The sequence below is a fragment of the Haliotis cracherodii genome, unplaced genomic scaffold (assembly GCF_022045235.1).
Source record: "Haliotis cracherodii isolate W230 unplaced genomic scaffold, xgHalCrac1.p SCAF_8, whole genome shotgun sequence".
Classification (NCBI taxonomy): Eukaryota; Metazoa; Mollusca; class Gastropoda; order Lepetellida; family Haliotidae; genus Haliotis; species Haliotis cracherodii.
In genome coordinates this window covers 53,798,734-53,820,347 of record NW_027266341.1, presented here as the reverse complement: position 1 = coordinate 53,820,347, position 21,614 = coordinate 53,798,734, and the positions used below count along the sequence as shown (strand labels likewise).

Below are 21,614 nucleotides of genomic sequence, written 5' to 3'. Positions count from 1 at the left end.
CGAGACCACAAAGTATACACACATGTATACTACTCAACTTCTGGTATGGAAATTTCTATTATGCTATGACCCTGATGATACCAAACTGACTTTAGAATAATTTGGATGTCATTGGCCCAATAAGTCTTTCATACTTCTGTATCCTTTTCAAATGTTGAAAATATTTTGAATAGTGCTAAGAGTGTTTTGAACGCTGCGATGAACTTCCAGGCAAACAGACCACAACATAAGTTCACTTGAGTTTCAGTCTGGTGAGCTCAAAACTAACATTCCAAAGTCCATATCTGAATAGAAACCTACATTTTCTGGTTCAACACCAATATCTTCACAGAATTTCTCCATGCCTTCCGGACCAATACTATCTTCGTCTGGACCTGATGTACATATAAACATTATGCAATGTCACAGAAAACACATCAAATTCAGTCAACACAGGTCAGATTTACTGGTCTGCAAAAATAGTCATAACAAACAAAATCCTAACCTTTGAAGCCATTGTAATTGATGTGCATGCGAAGAATAAATGATGGAGCGACTCAAATGCTTTTTTCTGCCACACAGAACAGTCTTACAGTTACGTCATGACTGTCAGCTTAACGTAGACAGAAAGAACAAAGTGGAGCTGGTCTAAGATGTTTACCACTTGGGTGAAACCCATGAGCACAGGCATGGTGTTGACAAACCACATGATAATTGATTTAACGAGTTGACTCTGCTTGAGAAATAGTTCTGATTGTAATAATAGTATGAAGAAAGAAGTAAGACACAAGAAGCAGTTTTTTTACAATACATTGCAGCAATTGCAGTCAAAAAGGAAAACACATCACATTAATAATCAACATGTTAATCAAGACTCAGCACAATGTAGGAAGTAATCAATTATTATTAATGTCATATTTGGGTTAATACCTGTATACTCTTGGAACCATGTGGTACATTTCTTGACATTGAAGGCACTCTCTGGCTCACGTCTTGACCTGCAAGAACATTGTAAATTGGAGATTATTGACAATGTTGTCTGTAGGACTTATTTCAGTATCACAATAATAAAAGATCACAAGTCATCTATACCTAGAAAATAACTTTTGCATTTTGCAAACAATCCATGATCTCCTCCCCATTATGGGAAGGAAACCTAGAAAAGGTTCTGCATTCAAGTCAGTTTCTCTACATGTTGAACTGTACTATGTAATACATGTTGTGAACTGAGAAATGTCAATATCATAAAATTATGTGTATCATGTTTATTATGTCATCATATTGTGTGGGTGAGTGTTTATGATGTCATCAATTTGTGTGCACTGACTCTGATGTCATTATGTTTAATGTGTATGTCTGTGATGTCATCACATCACGTGTATTATTCTATGATGTCATAAAATTGTGTGTATTTCTCTATGACATGTTCACAGATGTGTATTTCTGTATGACATCATCATTACATGTGTATTTATCCAAGTCTGTGAACAATTTTCTGCCATCAATCACATGCTGAATTTTAATTTCATAACTTTATGTTTATTTGACCAAGATGACAATATCATGCACATGTCCATATCTTAACTTCTATATTTTCTATGCTCCAATCCAATGGTAATGATCAAATTGTATTGATGAAACAGTTGTCAATGATGTCATCACTTGGTGTGTAGTTGTCAGTGATGCTAGTGATGGTCTTCGGATTACTGAATCCATCACATATGACGAGACATTACCAAATTTGAAAAACATCTTCTGGACAGTTTGGATGAAGATAAGTCAATGTCCTAGAAAATACACTGATCAAAAACACTGAAAACACTGTTACATTTCAAGGGTAGACATATATTGTTCATGTAAAGAATCTTTATATTGAACGTTTTGAAGCTTGGATTGTCCTTGCAAAACAATCAAATAAACATTTCACAGAGTTCATTCAGAGCCACAGATAAGCTGTGTATTTGCATAACATACCCCCCCACCCCCACCCCCCAAAAATATTCAAAAACCCAATGACTTTCAATTAACTTGGATACAGAAATGCATGCATTAAATGAAAAACTCAAATGTATAAAACAGCACAAGAAAATACCCAATGAAGCTTTTTCAGCATGTGTACAAAGGAGCTAATTTTCAAAACACAATTACAAGCTAATTTACTTTCCGAGTTAAACCTATATATTGAGAACAGTTATATACATCTAAAACATTATTTACTTTTTTTTAAATCTTTAAATGTTCACTACTTTTGGGAAAAAAAACAAAAAAGTGATGAATAGATGAGTGAACAAATATTGGTTACCCAATGAAAAATGTAATAACCCAATTAAAATAAAAACCCTAGAGTAAAAACTCAAATTGCTCAAGAAGTTATCAGGAGCTCTGTTCATACTAAACTTAATCCAATAAAAATATAAGGCAATCATCATACCTTTCAAAGCTACCCTTTTATTTCATGCAAATTATTAGAACATTCTTATTTAATGTCTTTGTCAAAATGACTGTTTGTACATTCAATTACACCATAGAAATATTCAAGTCCACACACCAGTTTTTCAATATTATTTAGTTGCCAGTCGTTTTTAAAGCCAAGTTGAATGTTACATCATTACAATGTACTATTATTACAGCCTTGTTTGGAATACTGAAGAACATGTGCCACAGTAGTATTGTTTTGATAGCATAAATACTACGCATAAGAATAACAACTTTCTTGTTTATCCTCACAAGCTGAGCAAATATCTTTTGAGTTTAGAAAATTTTGCTCGATTACATAATGTAAACTAACTACTATCAATCAAATGTTCAATATCAGCACAGCTGGTTATGGAAAGTAGAGTATATCACTTCTGAATGAGAATGATGGTGTATTTCAATATGAATGTCCTGATGGAGCTTGTCATTAGTCTGCAGGCAGTGGTAAGTATACTTAAAAAACAATTCCAAATGGCTTTTTAAATCTTATTTATTGGAAATGGGTGAACACAGTTGAAGACAGTGTCAATTACTCCTTATTCTATTCTTCATTTTTCAGATTGCACTTATCATGCTTATTGGAGCGGAGCACTTAACAACGGAGAATGCTGTACATCATTACATGTGCAGTGTTCGAAATGAAGCATGATCGTCAAGTGGTGCTTGTCACTCTCCTTATGCGAGCTGGACAAATTCTTTGGTAAAATTATCAACATTCTGCAGTAAATTACAAAATTCTGCAGTAAAAACAACCATTTTCCCCTAAAAAATTTATACAAAACTCATTTAAAAAACCCCCTCTAATCCAAATCTGAAGTGAAATGATTCCCCAAACTGTCATAATAAACAGTTATCATTGGATGAAATACACAATTATACAAACAAATATGCATTGTGTCACAGATATTTGGTTTGGGTAAGATGTAAATATGGTTTATGTAGTCATAATTCCACGAGAACATTTAAAAGTGAGAATTATTTATTTCAAATTTCATTTTATTGCAGGATTTATATTTTGTATGTTTGAATCACATGGTAAATGTCTGGGTATCATTAGAGCAAAAATTGATAGAAAAGCTTGAAAAAAGAAGAAGCAAATTAGTGTCTTGACTGATAAAATAACAGTTCAAGATTCAGAGAGTCTCTAGGTTCAAATACTATAGGAGCAATTGTCAAGGACCCCAAGACCCCCTTAATTTCGAACACTGATGTTACAAACATCATCATTCCAACATTTGCGCTTTTCAGATCCTGAGATGTCAGAGAAACCAAAATTGTCATTGACACCTCCAGCGTACTGATATCCGGCACATACAAACATTAATCAATCTCACTTACTAACAGAAGCAGTTTGCTTATCAGATGAACTTTCCAGGCTTGAAGTGTAAACTGACTGGTACTTCATGATATTTCTATAAATTAGTAATCAAATTCATCAACAGCAGGGATCTTTACATTGATCAAACCATGATTAATAATCCTTGGATCAAAAGTGACATGAATGTAATTTTTAAAAGTATAGGTCCAATCACTGTTCTGATTTGAAACCACTGAAGTCACATTAATATTTGGGCTGGAAGTGTTCAATGTAATGATGAAAGTCAAGGGTTCCTCATCATAACCCTCATATGAAAAGCAAAAGATTGAAAAGGCCTCTAGATACCAGTGGCTATTTCTTGTGTCCAAACTAAAATTGTCAGGAAATATTGGAAGAGTAGTTCAACTGTCTGTATGAAGGTTTGACACCTAGTGTGAAATTGTGGTCAAAATAAAAACATAGTTTTATACAGTGTTCCCGCTGGCTATTGAAAGTGACAGTCCTGGAGGACTGGCAACTCTAAAAATTACCAGTCCCCCAGTAGTTTTTGTCAGTGGCAACTTTCAACAAATAAAACAATTTATTACTTGCCCGTGAAGATCACCCGTTTAATAAACATACAGCTGTATTACACATTGTGTAATACCAAAACGCGTGCTTATGTACTCTCGGAACACGTTTCACGAACAAATATTGAAAGCTCTCAACATCCCTTGGCTTATTCAACGACATTGCGTGTGGAGATGATAGATCACTGAGAGGAGCTTATGCACACTCGATGACCCCAGCAACCTTGTTGCTAGGTTGACGTCACATGGCATTGTTTCGCTGTAGGATCTTGCAACACAATTCCACAAATTACGTCATCGGTATTGTGACGTGATTGTAAACTTTGAGGTGCAAGGCCCCGTTCCACAAGGCGATCGTATGGTAGCGCAACGACAGTCGGTCTAAGTTAAAGTATATGAGTTGCGATAACCTTAACGCTACGATAATTTTGTGGAACGGACGCCTGAATTCTAAAGGTGGACCGTTGGATGGTATAAAAGTCATACATTTCAACTTTTGACGTATTTGAAGTATTACTGTGTTAAACTCAGTTGGATTATGCCGTGGATCGTGTAGGTGTCAGCCTATTTACACTCAACAGTATAATTCTAAAAACGTTATAAATAGCAAGTAATAAATAAAATACTAAACTCGCTCCCGTGTAAAACCAATTTTATGAAACTCGTGAATAGCCGTGGTATCTGACTCGCTTTCGCTCGTCAGATACCAGAACTATTCACTCGTTTCATAAAATTGGTATTACACGGTAGCTTGTTTAGTATTCTATATGTATGAAAATTCCTGCTTTTAATTCTTTCAACATCATGTTCAATTCATCTCTGAAGTATCTTAGTTAGATCAACACATCATTCACACAAAGTGCAGTCACAATTTTCTCTTTTAAATATTTCGAGAAAAAGTCGCTTCAAATATATATTTAACCTCGAAGCAAAGCGAAATATTATTCCTTTGCACTAAAATAGACAAGAGGAAACCCGATGGTATCAGAAAAGCTGTAAAATATACCTATAAATGAGAATATTGCTGATGTTTTTTGTTCAACAACTAAGATTTATGAGGTACTTTATTTGCCAGTCCACAGGGACTGGCAGTCACATGAATTACCGGTTCAAACCTAATTTTACCAGCAAAACACTGGTAATTACCGGTAAACGGGAACACTGTTGATAACAACATGTCTACAACATTCATTAGAAGAGAAAGACCTGATTGTGATGAATATGATGTAGGTAAAGCCAAATAAACATTTGATGATGATAATTCCAACACATGATAGCCTTCAACACTCTTCATCAACAGGACATTCTCAGATCTACTGCGTCATATTTAGGGCTAGACTTTAGTGTGATTTGTTGGTCAATGAACAGCACAGAGAAGTAATGACAACAATGACTCATGTATCACAGCAGTGCAAACAGCAAAGTGAATAAATAGAGTGTAATAAATTGGTCATATTGGCAGTACTAGTGAAACAGCGGATAAAAATACCTCTTTTCCAGACTATCTACCAGACTATGGAACAACACCTTCATATTTGATGGACTTGGTACAGTTTCAGTACCAACCTGTTCGAAGCCTCAGACCTGCTAACAAGCTCTGACAATTTGCTTCAACTTTCAAATTAAAGCCTTTTGGTTCCAAATCCTTAATTATTATTATACAGTTATTGAGTTTGGTTTACCTTTGAAAAGTATTGCAGTTTGTGCAGTTTGTGACGACTGGGCCACCAGTGCTCCCAAATAACATGCAACACAGCTTTTGGGACAAAGCGCATGAACTTGATGGAAAAGCCTATTCACCACATGGTTACTCTTTCTTGGTGCTATTTTCTACCACCTTAAAATGACTTGTAATTTTGAGAACCACAGACAATGGGTCAATCTCATTAAAATCAGATCATAGTTCTCGCTACCGGTAAACAAAGATATGAGGACATCCCATTAGGGGTCACGTCAAAACGACCTTTCATCCAACCAATGAGAGTGTCGCTTACCAGATCATGAAAGTGACAGTCGGAATGTGATTTCTCATCATGCAGCCTCGAAAACTTTAAAAACAGGGTATTCCAAACGATAGTTACGGGCTTAACGACTGAATCTATACAATCTAGACCATATATTAGCCATTCGAGAATGTTCTTTTGTTCAGGTTTCAAATTTTTAAGTGAAAATTTGTCAAAATATGTTTCGAAGCGTAGTCGCCAATTTGAAAGTAGAGCCTTAAAGCACGAGAAAGCTGCCTTCTGATTGGCTGACTTCTTGTCAGTAATTCAATTGGTCGGTCAGAGTTCGCGAATGGTCAGTTTGACGTGACCCGTTATGGGATGTCCTCAGATCTTTGTTTAGCGGCAGCGAGAACTAAGATCTGATTTTAATGAGATTGACAATGGGTCAACAGATTCTTTACTACTGTCAGACATAACTTAGCAGGACTGTAGTTCAAAGAACAGAAAACTTCCATAACTATCAGCTGACTATACCAATACGACTTGTATAATATATTTGCTTTTATTTCAGATTAAAATATTTTGTTTGATCTAAACCATCTCGAATAACAATCATTATGAGGAACATGTGCACCAAACTTAAATGTCATCATTCAAGTGGATGTTTTTAGGACTAAATGTTTAAAGCACTGCAACAAAATTAAAACTAACAAACGAATCACACATGATCTTTGGTACTGTCATTGTGGAAGTACTCATACCAAGGTTCACAGTGTTAGAAATTTGCACTAGTCCTATAGGCCTTGCCAAACTGCCCAATAGTTAAGGTATCAAAAGGACGAGCAGATATTGGCTATTTTTAAGGGTTTTGCTATATGTTATCATCATGAGGACCAGTAGACTAAAACAGTTAGTTTCTATCGCTGGTTCAGATATATTGGTCAGGCAGTTTCAAAGGCAAAAATGGTGATGACATGAGTATGATAAAAAGACTACACCCTTTGAAATAACCTCACAACCCTAGATGTGCTATAGAGTATAACAAAATGTATCTAACCTCATTAACATGTTAAAGTCAGATATTGATTAGCACAGCTGAACAGGAGAATTTCACATCTGGTTTGCCATTATTAGCAATCTACAACAAAAGTAGTCCACTGGAACAGAGAAATGTTTACTCTAGTTAGTCAAACTGATTGCTGAACTGTTTTTCATTCACTTATTACCATTAATACATTTTGGTTGTATGAAACTGTCAGAATCCATCTACAGGGCACCGAGAAACTAAATATAAACAAATAGGCTCTTAGAATTGTCCTTCAATAACAATGCTTGAAAAATAAGATCGACACGTTTCACCAATGGATGTGAATTTAAACCTGACGATAATATAATACACAATTAGCAAACCCATGTATCCAAGGTCTTAATTCAGCATCAATTTTCAAAATACTATTTGCTAAATTTGGTAGTAGCTCAGTCTGACCGCTAAAACTGACTTCATTACTCTATGAGAACAAACCTAAATTAACCAGTCATGGAAGTTAAACACAAACCAATTGGTAAGCAATATTTATGTGTCCCTTAATAAGACACAAAATTTACATCAGTCTGTATATTGTCGATATTACCAGATTACAGATTTGTCTACAGAAACATAGGATTATATAATTGCCTGGCAACCATTATCGGAAATGGTTTAGTTCATCAACATTTGAACAAAGTTTGTTCACTGCCGCTTGATCTAAACAAATTTAACTCTTGTTTATGGTTTTGATAAATGCTTTTTTTGGTCAATTTTCTGAGTGCTCAAAGTGCCTTTTACAGCAAACAAAGTATGACTCAGCTATCACAATATGTATTGATGAGGTAAACGCAGTGACATCTATTTATAAATATCCCTGCATCATCAGATAAACACCTGTCAGTTTGTGCACAAGTGAAGTACCATGTAAACACAGTGGAAACAGTTTCTCTCGAGCCAGCCAGATGGGGTTGCTTGTCAAACGTGTTCCTTGCCCGGTTGAAAACAGACTTACCCTGCTCCTTGACGCAAATTACCATGATACTCAAACTTCCCACTGTATGAAATTAGGTTACAAAGTGGACTTGCACACTAACAAGCTTATCAACAAGCGTTTGACTAAAATATTTATTTGAAGCACTAAAACGAGGATCAAACCAAACACTATTGTCATAGGTCAGAGAGATCTGGCAAGCATCAGTTAAGCAGTTAGGATGTTCAATGGTTCATCTGTTCACAACTTACTGAAAATAGATACCTCATGAAACATTCATTCCTTCTCTACCTAAACATATTCAGGAATTTCAGTCTGTGCCATCAATACTGGAACATTACAAGCCTGGATAAGTCATATTTTTATGATATGTTCATAAACTTTCAGCAGGCAGGTCCCAGCAAACTCATACTATATTCACTGCTATTTTAACCATGATACATGCATCTCAAACTCGAAGAGCCAATTCCCGGTTGTCTAGAACTGAATTATCAGTCCTTGGTGTTAAAAATATCTCAAAACTTACCCTAGTAAGTCAAACTCAAATCTTTTAAAAGCACTGCTTAGAATTTGTATAATCTGAATAAAATGCATACAGATGCATAAATGGAAGTATGACAAATACTTGTTTTTATTTCCTATTATATAAATGTTATTTACCTAACATGCACAATGTACTCTGTTCACTTTCTGTTGTCTGATGGCTAGGTCAGACTGTCATAAGGTCACACTCGATGTGTCGAACCCAGGATAAGTCAAACCATTTACCCTGTCCCCAGGGCCCCGTTCCACAAAGCCATCTTAGCGCTAAGGTGATAGTAACTCCCATACTTTAACACTGGCTTACGATAGATTGGTGCTTCAGTCTTGTTTTAAAATGCATACACTACACATTGGTTTCATTCCATCGCTTCATTCGATTCTGACTTAAATTAAAGGTAGTGTGATACTGACAGGAAAACGGGATCATAAACATGATACAGAAGCATTATTTACCGTATTCGACGTAATAAGTGCCAAGCTCTAATAAGCGCCCACGGCGATATTTGCTAATATATTGGCTAGTGAACAATCACAATTAGCACCCCTTCCGATTGATCAATGTACAAAAGACTTATTTATTCTCGTATAATACGCACTCGTGTGTTATATACACTCTTAATTATGGGCAATTAAATTCTGGAAAAATATATCTGACGCATATAAACATTTCAGGCTGTCAGCATAAACCACAAAATTTATCTTTCAACTGTCATTTTTTTCACCAAAATAATATTCTAATACGAGGCCCCTATTTCTAATTTTGAGACCGCCCTGGGCGCTTATTACGTCGAATACAGTACTATTGTTTTAACTGGCATGACAGATCAAGTATAGTAATACGAAAGAATCAGGTGGTCGTCAGCTTCTTCTTGAGAAGGATAATACATCACGAACATGCCACGTAACAACATTAACCCTTCAGCACTGGCTGAAAAGTTCATCTTTACTATAGGTCTGTGTTTAAAACAGAAAATGATAGTAACACTCAGTCGAACCATAATTCTTTGAACTGAAGACATTTCTGTTGTAAAACCTACCACATACTCCCTGTTGGTAGAGTCACAGTCTACAATCCACAGAACGACAATCCACAACACAATCCACTGAACAACAATCCTCTGGGCTGTACCAATGTTTACATATCTATACCATCATGTCAGGTTCAGGAAGTAGACAATTCTCTTGTACAGTAACGGTACACTGAGTACTACTCAACATCAGTGAGAGTTATACCCCGGAGCAGGTGTTCATCCTTGTGTTCACTGCTACATATGGCTGTATCAGCCCTGAGGGTATACCACTATACCACTATACCACGATATATCCTTACACCACTGTCTATACGACCATTTCACATCTGGAGCTGGTCCACCAAATTCTGTTCTGGTCGCTCACAGCAGGGCACCTGCACCCTGCATGCTGTCACTACCCTACTCCTGCTGCTGTTCCTTGTGATGGTGTACTAGGCTAAACCTGGGCACTCTGCCCAATGCTTCAGTATCCAGGAGATACCTTGCACTATCTGAATACCATCTGTGTGCTGGCTGTGACTGTTCAAGCATTAGCTAACAGACAATTACAGTGCCGAGCTGCACACTCCAGTCAAAGTACATCAAGCAGGTAGACAGCCCCTCTGACAAGGAGCATGCATAGAACAGAAGAAGAAAACTAGATGCAGACAGCTAGTGTAAGTGGTGAAAATGATACCACCACAAGCAAGCCCTTATCACGGCACCACCACTACAATGATGCATATATATATACCAATCCTGAGGCTCCCACTTGGTTGGATCTACAACCTGTAACTGGTCTTATGGTGCAGTCCCAAGTTTGTAACTGTGTAAACCCTATGTTGTTAGCGCTGTTCACCCACCACTATGACCTTTCACTGACCCATCACTGACAATGCAGTGGGTACAGCTGATTTCAAGTCAGCTTGAACTAATAACCTTCTATTAGTATTACCCACACTGACATAATGTCCACTGGGAAATGGCCCATATGCTGGGAAATCAACAACACACCTTCATACACTTTACGGCAAATTCGCACGGGATACCCTTCACATGATCCACTGGACAGACATATTTTATAACTCACAAAAAACTTGCCTTTACACTAGCATTATTAACTTTTTAAACTGTGGTAATTCCAATATGGTAGATCTGCCTTATAGCAAAACATTGGATGTAGGCGTTATAATGAGGAGGTTGGAAAGCAGTGGCAGAGATGTAACTTAATACACATACCAGCTGTAAAGGGGAATGGAGGGATATCTAAGAGGGACAGGGAGGGGGGAGAGAGGGAAGAGAGATGGGAATCAACACTTGCAAGAAAACCAATGATACAATTTGAACATCTCTGATACACACATAATAAGCTTAAAAGAAAACTATGGATGCATGGCACAAATCTGCGCATAGAAAGTGGAAAGGGAAAGATAGACTTACATGGATCTATGTGCCAGCTTGGCGTCAGCCCACATCAGCTGACTAGTATTTACATACACTATGTGTTGTCAGGTATCAACTGTTGCTTGGTCATACTGACCCAGCTTGACCCCAGGTCACAGGTCATCTTCAGTCAAGAAACTTAACCACCAGCACTGATTCTATTGTACTAATGACTACCAGGCATATGAAAGTCAGCAGCCTAGGACGGCCAAGCTTGGGCGCCTTCACATTTTCCGAATCATTAATATGATTAGTTGTTTAGTTTTGTTCAATCTGCCAAAATGAATTCCCATTATCATAAATCATGGGTTTTTATGTAATCACAGTGAAACAATGTTACTGTCAGTGATCATGTGCACCATCCTAAACAAATGTCTTGTCAAATATTGGCTAAAACTATTGATCAAATAGATAGCACATAAGGATTATAGGGTTTGTTTTTTTTCTTTGTTTTTCTCTTATTGTTTATAACAAGAAGTACCTGTAAGATAAAATGGGCTTCTGCCCAGGATAGAATAAAGCCTATGACATATAGCACAACTTATCAGTACATTTTAATTTTTTTTTTATGGATATGATATACTTCTCACTCACACATTCACTCTAGTAATACACATATACTGCATACATCAAGTATGCATAAACTATTAAAGCTTATATATCATATTGCAGTGCTGGAAAGTACATGGTCTCTAACACTAATGTCTTAAGTATAAAACTGAAATTAAAATGAAAGCTGCTACGATAACAATTATAGTTGATTGTATTGAAAATAATTCTGAAAGACTTCCTTAGACTAGTAAACTGAGACTATTAAGATTGTGAGAATCATATAGGATACAACAGTATTAGAAATAAACCTTTTACTGGTAGCCATGGGCTTATAAACGTTTCTCAGTAATAGAATAGTGTAGAATGCCAAACTCACAGAAAACATAGCATTTTACCTTCCCAGTGAAAGTTGTTTTTATACAGTTCTTTGTAAATTTGTATTCATTTGGATAACTTCTGGATGAAGGAATTAACCCATTATTTATGAAACAGCTTGGTCAGAAATGTAGTGGGGATTTTTTATCAGGGTTAATTGAAATTTGGATATATGCAGCACTGAATCACCATAGACATTTTAGATGAACTGGGAAATGTTTGCAACAGATAACAAAAAAAGATAAAGAAAATAAAACAATTAATATGTCATGACCAGTGTTGAGTTTAAAGGAAGCCATCAAGCAATATCAAAGGCTGGACGACCTTTAGTAACACATGACCTAAATATGTCACAATGGAATTCACATGACACCAGCGTTGTTACAAACACAACATGTTGACTGAATGCATCTTGCAAAGCAACGTAGAAAACTGATGCTAAAAATAGCAAACTACCATTAGCCTGGTTTGGGATTCAGAAAAAATATACATTCTGGATTCAGCAAATATATACATTCCATATCATGATGCAGGACAAGGATAAAAGCAGTACTTGGAATTAAAAATCATAGGCTTCCTCTGAAACACATCAATAACAACACAACAACATGGTAACTATAGCATCCCTCAAAGTTTGATATATTAAAGTAGTCTCCCGGCTGAAATCAAGACTATTGTTATTTTCTTGGTTGCCCAAAATAACAATTTTCAGAAGACAACAAAATTTCGTAACAATGGAGCCAAATATAGAATGAAAAAAAAAAACACCCACAATACAACTCATTCTTCAGATTAATTTCATATGAAGGGCTGCATGGGAATTAACACATCACCAAATTATTTGTTAATACTCAGTCACAGTAGAAATCAGGAGTAAATCTGTCCTCTGACATGTCTGAGAACAAAGGAAAGTCTCCCACCAACGAAACCAGTAGACCGGAGAAAATGTGTAAATCACTGATGCATCTAAATCACCCAATTTGCACCCAACTTTATGCCCACATGTTGCCTGTAAATCAGGTACATGTTAATACCTGTCATATACTGATATACATAATGATCATTTTTTCATAAACACTGCAATTCATCCATGAAAGTGCTGACAAGCTGATAGTTAAACTTTCTTTTTTGGTAACACAGTGCATGAAAAAAGCACCTGCCCGGGAGCCCTTGGCTACTCTCTTTTAATTCTGGCTGGTGAAGTATGTGAGTGAGTATAATTTAATGCCGCTTTTAGCAATATTCCAGCAATATCACGCCGGGGACACCAGAAATGGGCTTCACACATTGTACCCATGTCAGGAATCGAAGCCGGGTCTTCGGCGTGACGAGCAAACGCTTTAACCACTGGGCTACCCGGCCGCCCCTTCTGGCTGGTGACCACAAAAATCTAGATAGCCGACTGACTAGCTTACTTTTCTATGCAGTGAGCTATTAACACATGAACTTTCTCCCCATCTCGAAAAGAACATGTTCATTTGAAAATTGGGGCAGTCGGGTAGCCTAGTGGTTAAAGCATTCGCTCGTCACGCCGAAGACCCGGGTTCGATTCCCGACATGGGTACAATGTGTGATGCCCATTTCTAGTGTCCCCCGCTGTGATATTGCTGGAATATTGCTAAAAGCGGCGTAAAATCATACTCATGCACTCATTTGAAAAATGAGTCTGATTTCTCAAAACAAAAATATAGTTGTTACTAAGTTGTCACAACCTACTTGAAAAAGACAGCTTTCTTTATTTGTAAGTATTTTGTGTTTCCATTGTCTATTGCTCAGACATATCAATTGATATTGACTCAGACTGATTTCCCAACCTTATTGAAACTTGACACAAATGATCATTCTCTGCTACCAGATTCTTGCTTGTATTGGTAGGGTAAAAACTAGTGTATACTTAAATCTACAATTGGCTTATAAACAAGTATCTAGCAGAGCCAGGCTGGCTATTTCTGTTGGAACATTATTCCACACACTGAATACATCAACATCTGCACAGGTCAAAGCTAAAATGACCCAATATTGATATGACAAGTTATGTCACCCATTGGTAACAATAAACAATATATCCAAACCATGCAATTCCATGGAAAATCCCTATATATACGTCTTAATGATATAACTTTGCTGTGAACAACCACCAAGTCTCAGGATTGTGGAGTGAGTGAGTGAGTGAGTGAGTGAGTGAGTGAGTGAGTGAGTTGGGTTTAACACCGCTTTTAGCAGTATTCCAGTTATATCACGGCGTGTCAGCTTAATGTGGGAGGAAAGCCCGAAGTGATGCAGGTCTCAGACATTTACCACTTCGGTGAAACCCACAAGCACGGGTATGGTGCTGTCAAACCTAGAAACATAATTGGGGAGAACCGGGATTCGAACCCACAATCATAGGTTTCTGGCATGCCCGAGGGACGCAACTCTGCACAGCGACAACTGCCCTTAGACAACTGGGCCACCCGTGCCCCCTCAGGATTGTGGAAATAAGTGTTCATACCATGACCTTAACAGTACAGATAGTCTGCACTAGGTGACACATCTTGGAGGGATCCTGTGTATTTGATTTACCGGTAAGTCCCAAATACTCCTAATCATATTTTCAAGGAGTCCTATTTGATGAAAAGCATTTTTTTCAGTAAGTTCTAGTTCATACAACATTCACTAATCAGAATGGAACCATGGAAACAGCAATCATTTATATTTTTAATGTAACATTTTGACATCAACAGAACTAACTATTCATGAAGCTATTCTTGGTGATCAATATCACATAGATCCAACGTTCATGAAAGATGAAACCCTGTGACACTGAGGGGCATCCCGGACTCCTTCAGGATTACTGCTGTAGTACCGGGTATTTGAATCTAGGGATCCCCCATATCTTTTGACCATTCTGTCCAGCATTACACACTAACAGTTTTAGTCCACTAGTCCTTACGATAATAACATGTAGCAAAACCCTTAATAAGGGCAAAAGTCTACTGGTCCTTATGATACCTTTACTATTGGACAGTTTGAAAAGGACTATAGGACTAGTTTCTAAGGCTGCTGTCACTGTAGAAAAAAACAAACCAGAATTGGTTCAGGGAATTTGTCATTATGTTAACAGAATTGAGCTATAATACACCAGACGTTCAAGGATGGGTTCACGTAAATATTTTATTTCGAACATTCCGCCCCTGATTACCCATGGGGTGTTTTTGTCCCCCCGAAACTGTGGAAACACATTGCTAACATCATACATCATATACCTGATCATGTATGCAACACCAACAGAAGCTTTTGTCTGTTCACCCAGCTTAGAAAGACTGGAAAATACTTAACATGCTTAATGGATGAAAAACAATAAGCACAATGGATATTTGTTACAGCAAGACACAAGCAAATTGATATCATTTGTAAAACAAGGCTAACACTGTGATAAAACTGTGCCGTTGCTGAAACTTTCTGATGCAATAGATACAGCTGCTTTGCACTCAGCAAGTCTATATACAGCTTGTTATGAGACTCATTAGTTGGTAAGGATTAAAGTAGTGTCAGAAACAAAACTGAAAATGGTTTCAGTGGATTTATCTTCGATATAAGCATCATCCTAAATCCCCCAAAATGTGTTACTGATTCAACTTTACTCATAAAAATATCATGAACTGATATACTTCCACCTTGATAACATTAATCAGTTGACAGTGACGAATGTTGGTCAACAGCTGCCTGGTAACAGGGATCATCTCAAATGTTTCGATGACTCAAATGATACCAAAACTGTATCTCTGATTTACTCTCTCATCTGGGTTCATCTGGTGACCTTCACACTCCACATATTATCACACCATTTTTCAATTAACCTTTGGTTTTCTTCCTGTCAGTTTGTTATGTAACTTTTGAAACAACCCCTACTTTCGAGACTGCATCAAATACTGTAGGTAGGAATCGTGCAAGAATACTAAAAACAGTTGTGAAGAGCTTACACATTACTATACATAACTATCACACTATTTCATGATGTAAATATATCAAAAATTAGTTCTGATTAATCACAGGGGGATAAACATTAACATTTATTATAGTTTCAGTTTGTTTCCGTAGTTTCTCAAAGTCATTATTATATAGCAGTGAACAAATCAATATTTATCTGCTTAATAGTTGCCATCTACCTAATGGTAAAGTGGTAGTCCTCGAGGAGGTCTCAGTAGTCCTTCCTCAATATTACTTGTCTCTGACCAGTGGACTTATGTCAATTTCGAACCTTGCATAGAAATTTTTCTGATCATATTTCAGTTTGCTTATGCAAATTTCTACTGGCAGTGTCAATGATTGGTTAAAGCAAAGACATGCCCAGGTGCAATTCCCAACAATTAGTGAAGCCCATTTCTGATGTCCTTCACCATGATATTGATGGAATATGGCTAAAAACAGCATAAAACCATCCTCACACATTTTAGTGACTGAGTTTGGTTTTACGCCGCTTTTAGCAAAATTCCTATGTTACGGCAGGGACACCAGAAATGGGCTTCACACATTTTACCCATGTGGAGAATTGAACCCGGCACCCTCAGCGAGATTATCTAACGCTTTAACGACTAGGCTACCCGACCACCGCCACACTTTTGAAAGGGGCAAGCACTGTTACCGTATTCGATGTAATAAGCACCCCGCTCTAATAAGCGCCCATGGCGATATTTGTTAATGTTCACAAAACTTATTCATTTGTGTATAATACGTGTGTTATATAGATCTTTAATTATAGAAATTAAATTCTGGAAAAATATATCCGTCGTATATAAACATTTCAGGCTGTCAGCATAAACCACAAAATTTACGATCTTTCAACTCACCAAAATAATATTCTGATAATAGCCCCCTAGTTCTAATTTTGAGAGCTTCCTGGGCGCTTATTATGTCGAGTACGGTAATTTTTATTTTCAATAGTGATCAAGTAGCTAAATGTTGAGGACACCTTCCATTAACATGTAACTTGGTTTCCCATGTACATTTGATCAAATCTTTAGATGCATATGGCAGAGTTCAGGGCAATTGACAGAACTAGTCTTGTTGGCTTGAAATCCTTCTCCCAATGTGTCCAATTAACCTGTTTCTTTAATAATCAGCCAGTAAATTAAATTTTGGGCTGAAAATATGTTTATATATATAAAAAGTTACACTAGTGTTTTTTATTTATCACTGATTTGTAAAAGTGGTATGAGAAAGCGCCGTAGCATTATAGTTCACTTCAAAATTTCAAATCATTCAAAACATTAAGAAGACTCAACCTACAAAGATATATCAAATTGTTTTTGCTATCGTATCCAAGGATTTATCTCAGCATTCTCAGCCACAGAAAGTCAGCTAAAAGTCCACAAATGTCAGTAGAACTTCCCAAACTGGAATAAAGATTTCCTAATTCAGGTTATCATTATGTCTTGTCACAGCTTTGCAAGGTGACACATATCTCACTGATAACAGGGCAAAGTAGAGAGAACTACTTTTTAAATGCAATGCTAACATAAATAAGTTAAGAAGATAAGAATCCAATTATAGACCAAATTTCTTTGCCCAATTGGCCTGCCATAGGCACTTAGTTTGGAATCCTATATAAATCAATGCATGAGAACATTCCTGTAATCACTGTTTGTTTTTTATTTGTTGCTTATTCTGTACTCAGCTATATTCTATTTCTATCTATATGACAAATACCTGTAAATAAACAAGTCTGGTGTAGACAAACCAATGATTGGTATGATTGGTAAATTCTATCTGAGGTGAGGTGAGGTGAGGTGAGGTGAGGTGAGGTGAGGTGAGGTGAGGTGAGGTGAGGTAAAATGGGGTTTAACGTCGCGTCCAAGATTATACACTTATATAGCGACGTGCATGCATGTGTGTGTGTGGCTGCTTGTACTAGACCGGACTGATGCTGATTTATGATGCTAGCCCACTGAGATACCATGCCGCAGTTTAACATGAATACCCCACTCAGACACATTACACTGACTCCGAGTCGACCTGTCCTTGTTTTAACCCCTTAATGCCGAGCACCAGACAGGGTAACAACAAGTGCCATCTTTTAACATCTTTTGGTATGACGCGGCCGGGGATCGAACCCTGGACCTTCCGCTCTCCGGGTGGACGCTCTACAACTAGACCACGGAGGCGGTCAATTCTAACTGAGAAGTCTCACAGGGTAATCAGAAAGTACAACATTGAAGCAATCATATCAGGCAGACTCTTTCAGCAAGTGAGGACCATACCTTGGCCACAGTCACACAAAGCAATGACACACGAATGGAGAAATGGCAAAAACAGCGATACTTGTCTGTGAAAAAGAATGTGACGACTCCATCACGTATCATATCTTCGTGTTTTAATAACACACACTCATCGTGGTAATGGTTAACAGAAGTAAAGCCTCTTAAAACAAGAGTGCACAACAACCCCCACATGAATTTTTGTAACAAATTTATGTTTTCTTTGTATTTTTTTATGAAGCTCCATAAAAAGGGGCAGCAACTCTGTCAAAATTAGTCGAAATGAAACGGGACTGCCATATGCGTATCATCAACATGTCGACATCTTGTGTGTAGAGTATCAGGGATATTCTTTGGAAACTGTAGGAGGAGTTGATTTCACAAGCTTAGTACCCTCTCTCACAATTAGGCAAATGAAGCTCCATAAAACAGGGGCAGTAACTCTGTCAAAATTAGTCGAAATGAAACGGGACTGCAATATGCGTATCATCAACATGTCGACATCTTGTGTGTAGAGTGTCAGGGATATTCTCTGGAAACTGTAGGAGGAGTTGATTTCACAAGCTTACTACCCTCTGTGGGACGGACAGATGGACGGACATAATCCCCCTTCGGCCATTCTGGCCTGGTGGGGGATAAAAATTATTTTTAAAAAACAAAAAAAATATTCTCTGTTTGGGTATATGTCCGAACACAAGGCAATAGAATTGAGAATGCGGGTGCTAGATATGTCATGTGATCAGATCGCAGGAGTCGTGTAGCACGGGATTGCAGTGGTGGGTGACCCATGATCACAGTGGTGATTTGGTGATGTGTGGGATGTGTTGGGGTGATTGGTGACACTTCCCCTACACCAAGAGGGAAAGGAAGATAGATAACTCACCACATGTTGACCCGAGCTCGTTTAGCATGTGATTCTTCTACTGGAGGGGAGCGCCTTCGCCTGCGAGTCGGCATCGTACACAAGCTATCTTCACCGCAGTCCTCACTCAAGGGAGGTAATCCACAGCTTGACCGACCTTCACTCAAGGTCTGTAAAGGAAATACGTTTCTGGACTTAACTTTGAAAAGTCAACAACGGTTAAGTTGGTGTGGTGCACAGCGCCTTATCATGTTCATGTTGCTTTATATTGCCATGGGTCATTGATCCCAGAAAGAAATTACCTTCCTTTTCTGAGAAATCTGTAGTAGTGAGACAATTCACATACGCATCCCCTTATTTTTTACATCTCAACACAAGTATTGATCACAATGTAAGTAAAAAGTATTGATTCTTACCTTAAATGTATTATTTAATAAATGTTAAACCAAACTAGTGAAAATGAGTAGTGAAAACGTAAATATTTTTATCCGTTGTGCCATATTTGACACTGCCAACTGTAAATTGTTAGTGTGACAGGTATTTGACCATCCTGTCTATGAAAAAGATGTCTCACACACCACAGATAAGTGAGTGAGTGAGTGAGTATGGTTTTACGCCGCTTTTAGCAATATTCCAGCAATATCACGGCGGGGGACACCAGAAATGGGCTTCACACATTGTACCCATGTCGGGAATCAAACCCAGGTCTTCGGCGTGACGAGCGAACGCTTTAACCACTAGGCTACCCGACCGCCCCACCACAGATAAGAGCACATGCATGGATCAAGATACATATCAGATTGTGAGCCAGGTATCGTGATACATATCTGATAGTTAGTGTATCGTCCTAGCCCTAGTATTCTGATACCCTAGCTGCTCAATAGTACTGTAATCTGACACATCATAAACAAATCAGTCTGAAAATACTTGGTATATATTACAAGATATTGGACAGAATTTAGCTCAAATTGTTAATCATTACAGCCAAAGAATTTTCAACAGGCTCCTCACCATGTCCACATCGTATACTGTATAGGACAACATTCAACACTCAGGTCCATAGTAGAATGGCAGCTTTTAACTACCATTTCAAGATATGACGGTATCAGATCAACTTACATCATTGTTGCATAAACAGAGAAATCAGCTGACTCAGGTCAAACTAAGGGATTACTGGTTTACATGGGTGTAAAGTTCATGTAATGCTGTCAATGGAAACTATAGCAAACATCATAATCTGCATATTAACAATGGTCACATTTGATGACTATATGCAAATCATAACTCTGAATTATGTATCAATACACATACATGATAATCATCATATCAAGTTGGCTATCACTCAAGAGGAAAACATTCGGTTACTATTGTGGTTTAACAGAGAATGACGGAAACATATTGATCCGACACAAAACTCCCTTTTGAAATATGTGGTATGCAAACTATGCTTAACATTAATCTTTGATGCTCTGTAGATTGTTTTGTGCTTCCCAAGGATCATTCATATCAAGGGCAGAACCAGCATTTTTAAAATGGAAGGGTAAAAAATATCAAAATCCTCTCTCAGTGGAGAGTTTACTGCCTACAACATACCACATTTGGCTTGTAAAAGGGGAGGCGGGTGAAGGGTGCAAGGGAGTCCGGACTCCCTGGATTCCCCCTATGGATCTACCTATGCATATTACACTACTCAAAAGAAGTTAAAGAACACCCAGTTTATTTCAAAAGACTATAGCAAATCTGTCGTGGCTAGTGGATATTGCAACATACAGCCTTCCAATAGTGGACAGTCTTTGCCAAAGACTTTGAGTCTACTAGGCCAAACATGGCTTTTAACATCATTTTCAGTAGCTTTACCGTTATTATATGGACAATTATTAGCTGGGCTTACTGGTCTGAACAGAATTTTACTAAGCTCAGGATTTGGTCTAGTGGCCAAAGTTGTAGTGGGGGGGTATTCTTTAACTTTTTTTTAGTGAGTGAGTGAGTATGGTTTTATGCCGCTTTTAGCAATATTCCAGCAATATCACAGCGGGGGACACCAGAAATGAGCTTCACACATTGTACCCATGTCGGGAATCGAACCCGGGTCTTCGGCGTGACGAGCGAACGCTTTAACCACTAGGCTACCTGATATATATATACATATATATACCTAGTAATGTCGTGCCCCGCTTATACGGACTTCAGATATCCAGAAACCTCGGTTCCCGGACAATTTTCATTCAAAACGAAATAATTACTATATAAATTTACCTGTATATACGGAAATTCAGTTTCCGGAACTG

At 37.6% G+C, this 21,614-nt stretch overlaps 1 protein-coding gene across 4 annotated transcripts in view; it reads right to left on the bottom strand.

The window, feature by feature from the left end:
- The window catches only part of LOC139449526 (DCN1-like protein 4), a 32,413-nt gene that overhangs the window by 4,619 nt on the left and 6,180 nt on the right, over positions 1 to 21,614 (bottom strand). For 3 of the 4 annotated variants that reach the window (XM_071230957.1, XM_071230956.1, XM_071230958.1), the window contains 3 exons: positions 19,348 to 19,496; positions 910 to 977; positions 301 to 374 (listed from right to left, as the gene is read on the bottom strand). In XM_071230957.1, the coding sequence (XP_071087058.1) occupies positions 301 to 374; positions 910 to 977; positions 19,348 to 19,421 (216 nt within the window). In that variant the 5' untranslated portion in view covers positions 19,422 to 19,496. Of the gene's footprint in view, positions 1 to 300; positions 375 to 909; positions 978 to 9,885; positions 10,387 to 19,347; positions 19,497 to 21,614 lie in introns of those variants that run through there. The other variant, XM_071230959.1, reaches the window with a different exon arrangement.